The sequence below is a fragment of the Giraffa tippelskirchi genome, chromosome 7 (genome assembly GCF_054371585.1).
Source record: "Giraffa tippelskirchi isolate mGirTip1 chromosome 7, T2T-mGirTip1v1.2.pri, whole genome shotgun sequence".
Classification (NCBI taxonomy): domain Eukaryota; kingdom Metazoa; phylum Chordata; class Mammalia; order Artiodactyla; family Giraffidae; genus Giraffa; species Giraffa tippelskirchi.
Genome location: NC_137281.1, coordinates 16,771,566 through 16,780,843, shown reverse-complemented (window position 1 = coordinate 16,780,843; position 9,278 = coordinate 16,771,566). Strand labels below are relative to the sequence as shown.

At 56.1% G+C, this 9,278-nt stretch overlaps 1 protein-coding gene across 3 annotated transcripts in view; it reads left to right on the top strand.

Annotated features, from left to right (window-relative positions):
- The first annotated feature begins 2,149 nt into the window (after positions 1-2,149).
- SCN1B (sodium voltage-gated channel beta subunit 1) overlaps positions 2,150-9,278 on the top strand; it is a 17,574-nt gene continuing 10,445 nt past the window's right edge. For 2 of the 3 annotated variants that reach the window (XR_014060993.1, XM_081517099.1), the window contains exons 1-3: positions 2,150-2,532; positions 4,402-4,568; positions 5,288-5,528. Coding sequence is in view for 1 of the 3 variants with exons in the window: in XM_081517099.1 (XP_081373225.1) it covers positions 2,493-2,532; positions 4,402-4,568; positions 5,288-5,528 (448 nt within the window). In the remaining 2 variants the exon portion in view is untranslated. Of the gene's footprint in view, positions 2,533-4,401; positions 4,569-5,287; positions 7,993-9,278 lie in introns of all 3 variants that reach the window. The other variant, XR_014060992.1, reaches the window with a different exon arrangement.

The following is a 9,278-nucleotide window of genomic DNA, read 5'->3' as shown; positions in this document are numbered from 1 at the left end:
TAAACAGAGACCTCTGACAGGTCACAGGCTGTAAGAATCTTAATTGATGGTTTGGGGCAGAGGAATGAAGGAGGGGCTGGATGGGGCAGGATGGACCACAAGTGGTAAAGGACAGAGCCAGCCTCTCCTATCCTCTAGCTAGCGACTGAGGCAAATTACCCATCCTGTGTCTCAGTTTCCCACACCTGTAAAATGGGCATAATGGTAACACCCATATTGCAGGAAGAATTAAATGAGTTAATAGTAAAGTGCTTAGAATGGCACCAAGCCCATAGTAGGTGCTCAGTGAACATCAGTTTGCAGGTGCCCCTGTGTGGTGCCTAAGACCTGTCCTCACTGTGCCTGTGCCTGCCACCCCTGACAGGAGGGACCGGAACAGCAAGAGAGTTATTTTTTGCAGGGGAATTTCACAGCCCAGGAAGTGCTGGCACAAAGGCCCAGACCACAAAGGTGTCTGGTGTCCCTGGCGTGGTGTCCCTGGCTTCCTCTCCCTCTGCCCGGGCCAGCCCCACCCTTGATTCCTCTTGCCTGGCAAAGTTGGGCTGGGGAGATTCTGGAACTTCACCCTATCTAGAACTGGAGGTCAGGACCTGAGGAGCAACCCTCAGCCAAAAGTCCCCTACAGTGGTCCTGAAAGAGCCCCTACCCTCATCCTTTTCATTGAGCAGACAAGTTATCTGCCATTTGGGCAGGATTCCAGACCCACCTGAGGCCAGCTGCGTGACCCTCGGCAAGGGAATGGCCCTCTCCCAGCCTCAGTTTCCCAGTTCATAAAATGCAGATTAATAATAGAACATGCTATATACATGCTTGTGGAGATAGAAGTGGACCCAGCATATATCAGGGCTCTAACACTGGTAGTTATTTATTCACTTGACAAATATTTATTGAGCACCTGCAAGGTGACAAAGGGCTTCCCTGGTGGCTAAGATGGTAAAGAATCTTCCTGCAGTGCAAGAGCCCCGGGTTCAATCCCTGGGTTGGGAAGATCCCCTGGAGAAGCGAATGGCAACCCACTCCAGTATTCTTGCCTGGGAAATCCCATGGACAGAGGAGCCTGGCGGGCTACAGTCCACGGGGTCACAAAGAGTCGGACACGACTGAGCGACTAACACAACATTACAAGGTGCCAGGCACAGTTGAAGGTGCTGGAGACGCAGTGGTGCACGGGACAGTGTTCTCACCTTGGGGAAGCTTGTTTTCCAGGGTTGGAAGGACAAAAGGTGAATGGAGGAACCATATAAAGAAAAGAGTAATGTCAGGTAGTGACAACTGCTGTGAGGAAAAAAACAACAACTGGTAAAGGAGGTCAAGTAAGGGACGGTGGAGGCAGTTTGTCCTGAGTGGACAGAGGGCCTGATGAAGGTGATGTTAGAGCCAAGAGCTCCAGGAGAAGAGGAAGTCAGCCCTGGAGTCACCTAGGGGAAGAGTGGTCCAAGCAGAGGGGACGAAGTACCAATGCTCTGAGGTGGGAATGAGCTTGGTGTGTTGGAAACAGCCCGGGCCTGGACGGCAGCGAGGGGGGGCAGGGGGAGGAGTAGAAGATGACGTCAGAGACAGAGAGGGTAGTGGGGTCAGGAAGGGTCCTCTTCTAGAAACGTGGTACCTCTAGTACCCAGAAGAGAGCAGCCTCAATGGTTTGGATCCAGGGTGTCCCTCCTGCTTGGGAGGGGTCTGGAGTATTATGGGTAGCCCTAGCCTGACACCCCCCAAGCCCACTCGGGTTCCAACACAGTGACCTCCAGGCCCGAGTGCCCGGGGTCCGAGGGGGAGGACACTAGGAGGTTCCTGCCAGGCTCTAGAGATTCCAGGGGGATGACCTCCATAATTTAAAGTCCGGAGCCCTGCCCTCAAACCACCCTCCAAGCCCTCTTGTGACTCTGGCGGGGGAGCAGGGGGGGTCACCTTTTCCAGACTCCGCACCTGGGGGTCCCCGGAGTCTGGAGGGGTCCGACGCCCAGACCACGCGCCCCACGCCCGAAGCCGCGGTCCCTGCGCCACCACCGGTAGAGGCCGGTGCGGCGGGCGCCTCCTGGGCCGCTGCGGCAAAGGCTGGGCAGCCGCGCCCTCCCCCCGCGGTGATTCATCCCGCCCCCTCCCTCTCCCTCCTCCCTGCCGTGGCTGCCGCCGCCGCCGCGGCCGCCGCTGCAGTGCGCAGGAGACCGCGGCCCGCGCCCTAGCGCGCCCGAGCCGGAGCGGGGCCGGGGTCCGCGCACCTGGCGGATGTGTCCGGCTGCGCGCGCCAACGCAGCAGCCCGAGCAGCGGCCGCCGCCCGCGCGGCGGGGATGCCCGGACACCGGTCCCCGGGGCTGGGCCCCCGGCGGTAACCGGAGCGGGGGGGCCGCGCCCCCCCCCCCGCCGGTCCCAGAGCCGCAGCTGCTGCGCCCGCGCGCTCCCGGGGACATTCTAACCGCCGCCGGGTCCCGCCGCCTCTCGCCCCGCTATTAATACCGGCGGCCCGGGAGGGGGGCGCAGCGTGCGCAGCGCAGCTATGGGGACGCTGCTGGCCTTCGTGGTCTGCGCCGCACTGGGTGAGTGCGCGGGGGGCGCGAGCGGCAGGGGCACAGCCGGGACACTGGCCGGGCGGCGGGATTCGCGCTCGGGACTCCGGGCCGCGGGCGAGGGCCGTCCCCACCCCATCCCCCGGCCCGGCTAAGTCCGCTTCAGAAGTTGTGCGCGCGGGGAGCGGGGCTCGGGAGGGCGCGGAGGTGCGGGTGGGCGCGAGCGGGCTAGGGCCGGGCTGGCACGACTCGGCGGCTGCGGGCGCCCAGCCGGGGGCGAGGAAACGCGGAGTCAGCTGCTCCCGGAGAGCCCCGCAGGCTGCAATGTGACACCTACAGCCGCGGGAGGGGGGAGGGGGGGAGGCGGCGCCCGGAGATTGGGACGGAGAGACCGAGAGAGAGAGAGAGAGAGAGAGAGAGACGGGGAGAGATAGAGACGGAAGGGAAGCGGCGGCGAGAAGCACAGAAGTACTCCGGGATGCTCCGCTGGGAGACTGGGGAGCTGGAAAGTGAGGGGGGAGACAGAGAGAGGGGTGCAGAGTATGCCAGAGAGTTAGGGATCTGAGCCGTGCAGAGAGAAAAACTTGAGCGAGGCAGGAAGAGATAGAGACACAGGTAGACACAGGGAGAGGTGGAGTTTTAAAAGGACAGGGAAAGGTGCAGGGCGAGATGGAGAGGCCAGGAGAGGGTGTCTGAGCCTGAGGTAAAGACACAAAGTGGGGCCTTCGGAGAGATCCCTGAGGGAGATAAAGAGGGGCCGACAAAGACTGAGGCGCTCAGGGAGATGGAAAGAGACAGCAGAGGAGGAGGGCAGAAAACCTCAAGATTAATAGAGGAAAGAATGGGGGGGAAGGAAAAGCCTGGGAGCTGGAAAGACAGCTCGAGGTAGTGAGCAGGAAGGAGGAGGTAAGAATGAGGATGAGGGACTCAAAGGGACTGGAATCTGCTGGGGATGCGAAGGCCCTGTGGCGGGAAAGAGCTCAGAGAGTTTTGAGAAGCTGAGGAGGGTGGGATTGGCTTCAGGAAGTGAGGAGCCTGGGAGCAGAGGGAACTGAGGCAGGAGACGATAGGAGGGGGTGGATGCCGGTAACTTACGTGACTGGGGAGCAGGGCTGGAGTGTTTCTCTGCCCTGGATCCCGTGCCCACCTCCTTCTCTGAGGCCTTGGCTTCTCCCAACCCATTTGTCTGGAGCTGGTTGGTCTTAGAGAGCAATCAATGTTGGTAGAACTGACACTGCCACCTTGAATTTCTAACCACTGGAATTCTGGTCCCACCACCTAGACACTGCAGTACCTTAGAAAAGTGGCCTCCTGAGAAAGGGGTACCTGGGTAGCACAGACTCTAAGTTACTGACCACAGTAACAGCCCTGTTGATTGGGGGCGTCCAGTGTACCATGGGCTTCCCTAGTGGCTCAGACAGTCAAGAATCCGCCTGCAATGCAGGAGACCCAGGTTTGATCCCTGGGTCAGGAAGAGCCCCTGGAGGAGGGCATGGCTACCCACTCCAGTATTCTTGCCTGGAGAATTCCGTGGACAGAGGAGCCTGGTGGGCTACAGTCCATGGGGTTGCAAAGAGTCGGTCACGACTGAGCACACACACACTCTATCAGGTCCCCTACAGCCTTAACTACCTTAAAGATCCTGCCCTGCCACCTCCAGAAGAAAGAGAATCGTTTCTCTCACTATTCACAGGGGGAATCAGAGAGGATGAGGGACTCAGCAATGGCACGACGTAGCTGGTGGCAGGGCCAAACTCCGAGCCTGGTTCTGGCTACTGCTGATCGTAATCAAGGGGAACCAGATGGCTTCCAAGGGGCCTGAGAGCTGTCAGACAGTGAGCCTGTCATTGCCAAGGGTGATGGGTGCCCCGGTTCAACCTGAGCCCGCTGTCCCTGCAGTGTCCTCAGCCTTCGGGGGCTGCGTGGAGGTGGACTCGGAGACCGAGGCCGTGTACGGGATGACCTTCAAAATCCTGTGCATCTCCTGCAAGCGCCGCAGTGAGACCACCGCCGAGACCTTCACCGAGTGGACTTTCCGCCAGAAGGGCACAGAGGAGTTTGTCAAGGTGAGTGGGCTACTGGCACAGGTGTGGAGGGTGGGCGTCTGTGTGGGAGCTGGTGGCTGGGAGCAGTGTTCCGGTTGGGGTTGTGAGTTTGTTTGCACTCAGGTGCCATTTCTGATGACCTGGATCCACATGCCAGCTCCACCAGGACTGGCTGGTGACCTTGGGCAAGCCATTGAACCTCTCTGAACCTTCGTTGCCTCCTCTGTAAAGATGGGAGGGGGGCATGTAGTCTCCAGCTCTGAGGTTGGTGTGAGAATTGAGTTCCTGCACCTGGCACACGGTTGTCAAAAAATATGCGTCATCGGAATTATTTCGTACCAGCAAAAAATGCCGCAGATGGTTATCGTGGAAGGAAACAGAACTTTTTGACCTCCTTTTTGCTCTGTGTGTTTCGAATTGCATAGGAGGGGGTTCCATAAACTTTTTGAGGGCCTGCCAGAGAATTGGAGTCTACAGCAGCCAGAATTGCGCTATCTCTTGCCCTGCCTGGGGAGTGTGTCTGGGGGCTGGGTGGGCAAGATGGTAGAGAATGAAGACCGGGAAGGCTGAATAGGGGCTCTGGAGGATGGCCAAGGAACGCATGCAGAGGTGTGTGTGTGTGTGTCAGGGTTCGGGCACAGTATGGGTCCTTTTGTGTCTGTGTGTCAGGGCGAGGGGCAGAATAGAGGTCTCGGTGGGGCGGGGGTGGCCGGTGGTGACCCCATGCCCACTGCCCCCAGATCCTGCGCTATGAGAACGAGGTGCTGCAACTGGAAGAGGATGAACGCTTTGAGGGCCGCGTGGTGTGGAACGGCAGCCGGGGCACCAAGGACCTGCAGGACCTGTCTATCTTCATCACCAACGTCACCTACAACCACTCGGGCGACTACGAGTGCCACGTGTACCGCCTGCTCTTCTTTGACAGCTACGAGCACAACACCAGCGTCGTCAAGAAGATCCACCTTGAGGTGGTGGACAAAGGTGAGTCGGGCCCCCGGGCAGCCAGATGGAGGGACAGATGGCGGGAGCGGGGGGTGGACGGCCTGGCTCAGCGCCTGGGCAGCGGGGGGTGGAGGCAACACCTCCCGCCTGGACTCCAGCTCTGGCCTCCGCTTCCCTTCAGCCACGGAGAGGTCACGGCGGGCCTGTCCCACGGAAGTGCTGAGTGCAGAGCTGAGCTCTGCCTCCCGCGCTGTGAGCCCCGGCGGGTGCCTCCCTGTCTCTGAGCCTGAGTATCGTCCTGTAGGAGACAGGGTGATAATAATGTCTCTCTCTCTCGGTGTGTCGTTGGAGCCATTCTGATGTCGTGGGGAGGTGGTGAGGATGGAGTGAGATGCTGGGTGTCCGAGGCTGGGGTGTCTGTCACAGCGGGGCCTCGGCACACAGGGGCCATGGTTGTGGTGCTTCTGATTATCAACAGCCTCAGTTCTGCCCCCCTGTGTCACCTGGGGCAGGAAATCAGCGGTGTCACCTATGGCGGGGCTCCTCAAAATCTACCATATGCGGTCGTGCTGTTGTTTGGATCTTGACTCAACAGATCTGTGTTGGGCCCAGGATTCTGTCTCAGATGAGGCCAAGGCTGCAGGTCTGGGGCCACGCTGAGCAGCAAAGATCTAAGATGTGTTTTGAACCATTTTTTATCATTTTGGCTTCGACTGCTTTGGACTCCTTCCCTGAACCATCTTCTGATTCAGTGTAAATTGGAATTTTCCAGGGCCCCAGGGGCCATTGGCCTAGAGAGTCAGGGAGATATCCCAGACCTTGGGCTTCCAAAGAGCATGGCAGGTGAGTCCCGAGGGGCCATCAGCACATGCGCACCATCACGGGCCACGTGCGTTGGTGTCCCCCTTCCCCAAGACGGGGGCTGGCCTCATCATCCTGTATGAAGTCCCTCACTGAATCCTCCCACCCACCATCTGGTGGCTCAGACGGTAAAGAATCTGCCTGCCAGTGCAGGAGATGCAGGTTCGATCCCTGGGTCAGGAAGACCCCTGGAGAAGGAAATGGCAACCCACTCCAGTATTCTTGCCTGGGAAATCCCACAGACAGAGGAGCCTGGCAGGCCACAGTCCACAGGGTCGCAAAGAGTCGGACATGACTTAGCAACGAAAAAACAACCCGCCTTCTGGTGTAGAGGCTCTTCTTATCCCCATTTTGCAGATGGGGAAACCGAGGCTCAGGGAGGTAAGATTACAAGGCCAAGGTCACAGAGCTGCGATCTGGATTTGAACCCAGCCAAACTTGTGTGATTGTTGTTTTTATTCTTGGCATGATTCACTATACTCTGCTGTCAGCCAGAGCCTGTGGGTTCCTGTTGGTAATTAGCATTTTTACGTGTATTAGCAAAGTGATTTAGCAGAATTCAATTCAGGAGACATGTCTGAGCGACTGTTTGGTGTAGGTCACGATGCTGGGTGGGTGGCCACCCACACATGTCGATGACGGAGCCCTGCCCTGGTGAGCTGGGTGATGGTGGAGGAGTTGTGAAAAAGACACCCCCAAATACTGTGGCTTAACAAAGTCTGGGTCAGTCCTGTCTCCCAAATCTGTGCTCAGACGAAGGGTTAGAGACTAGGAAGTTTCCTGGATACCCTTTGGGTTCTTTCCATCTTGTGGCTCAGCCTTTGTTCATGATGCTGTCTTCCCTAGCATGGTGGAGTCTAGGCTTAGGCATGCCCGGGTCCCAGAAGAGCCTCTCTCTTTTTTTTTTTTTAACGTTATGTACCACATTATACTGCTTCCCAGTATATGTGGGAGGCTTATATTTATGTAATGCAGGACTTATATTTGGTTGGGCTTGCCAGGTGGCGCTAGTAGTAAAAAACCCGCTTGCCAATGCAGAAGACATAAGAGACTTGGGTTCCATCCCTGGGTCAGGAAGATCCCCTGGAGAAGGGAATAACAACACTCTCCAGTATTCTTGTCTGGGATATCCCATGGACAGAGAGCCTGGTGGACTACAGCCCATAGGGTCACAGAGTTGGACATGACTGAAGTGACTTAGCACACGTGGACTTATATTTATGTGATATAGGACGATTTCTGTTATCTTCCCAGAGCCTGTATTTTTTGCACCATCCACTATACCTAAGTGTTTTTTAATCTACCATGTTATAGTACTGCTTACCCACTGTGATACAGTATGTTATGTTATACTATATGCTATAGTGTTTTCACATTACTAAACACCAAACATAACAACAGTATTTTTTTATTATAATCCATCATCCCAGAGTATTTTTAATATTATCCATCATATTATCATTTTTTTAATCCTTAGCCACCATGCTATAGTGTTCTAAAATATTATCAGTCATATCATAGTATTTAAAACATTTTTATTTGGTATGTATTCAGCATCCGTGCTCATTTTGTAATATTTTTAACATTATGTGTCACTCTATGGCGTTTCATTCCCCATGGTATTATTGTATTGTTAGCGTCAGTAGCCATTGTTGTCTTCTTTATCATAAACCGCTGTCTTACTGCCATTTCAACATTCCCTATCAGTCGGTATTGCCTCCTGGTCATGACCCCTCAGTAATGAACTGAGTCCCAAGTGGGGAGCAGTGGTTGCTGGAGATGAGGCCTTCACTGAGCTGGGAGGGGTGCAGAAGATGGTAGGAAGCATCTGGGGGTCCCCCACCAGGGGTAGGGCTGGCATCTGGGGACAGGAGGGCTTATTCTGTCTGGACACACCCAGTAAGAGGGAAGAGGTGTGGAGGTGCAGCGGCGACTGAGGCTGCCGAGACATCCGGCCCGTAGTCGTGCAGGCTGGGGCTTCAGATCTGCCCCGGGGGCAGGCAGGTGAAGCTCTCGGAAGATTCCGGGATTTTGAAGAAATCAAATGCCCCTCAGAGAAACTACCTCTGCTCCTGGGTCTGACTGCTCTGTCTCAGTTTCTCATCTGTGAAGTGGGGGTGGGGGGTGGGGGGAGCGACAGCCCCACCTCCTGAGATGTCTGTGGGTTGATGGAGACTGCGCTGGACATACCACGGCCATTTCCAAGTCTCTCGTTGGCTGCGGGAGCTTTTAAGAGTAGATAAGAGCTCGGACCCTGCAGTCGGTTCCACTTGGAGTTGACTCCTGGCCCTGAGAGCAGTCCTGGCTGTGCATCCTTGCCTGGCACTTCCTCCTCTCTGAAGTGAAGTGAAGTGAAAGTTGCTCAGTCGTGTCTGACTTTGCAACACCATGGACTGTAGCCCTCCAGGCCCCTCTGTTCGTGAAATTCTTCAGACATGAATACTGGAGTGGGTAGCCATTCACAGGGGATCTTCCAACCCAGGGATCGAGCCCAAGTCTCCTGCATTGCAGGCAGATTCTTTACCGTCTGAGCCACCACGGAAGTCCTCAGTAAACTTATCCTGTAGATGGCCTAAAGAGCCGTACCTGTCACCATCCTAATCTCATTGGGAGAGCAGGATACCCAGTTTACTTAAATCCATTTTGTTGGTGAGTTCCAGGAGCAGGGGGGAGAATTCTGATGACTGAGTGCTTGCTTGTGTGTGTGTTCACTCGTGTCCGACCCTTTGTGACCCCATGGACTGTAGCCCGGCACCAGGCTCTTCTGTCCATGGAACTTCCCAGGCAAGAATACTAGAGTGGGTTGCCATTTCCTATTCCAGGGCATCTTCCCAACCCAGGGATCGAACCCACATCTCTTGTGTCTCCTGCACTGGCAGGCGGATTCTTTACCACTGAGCTTTATCCAACATGTATTCAACTCTGTGC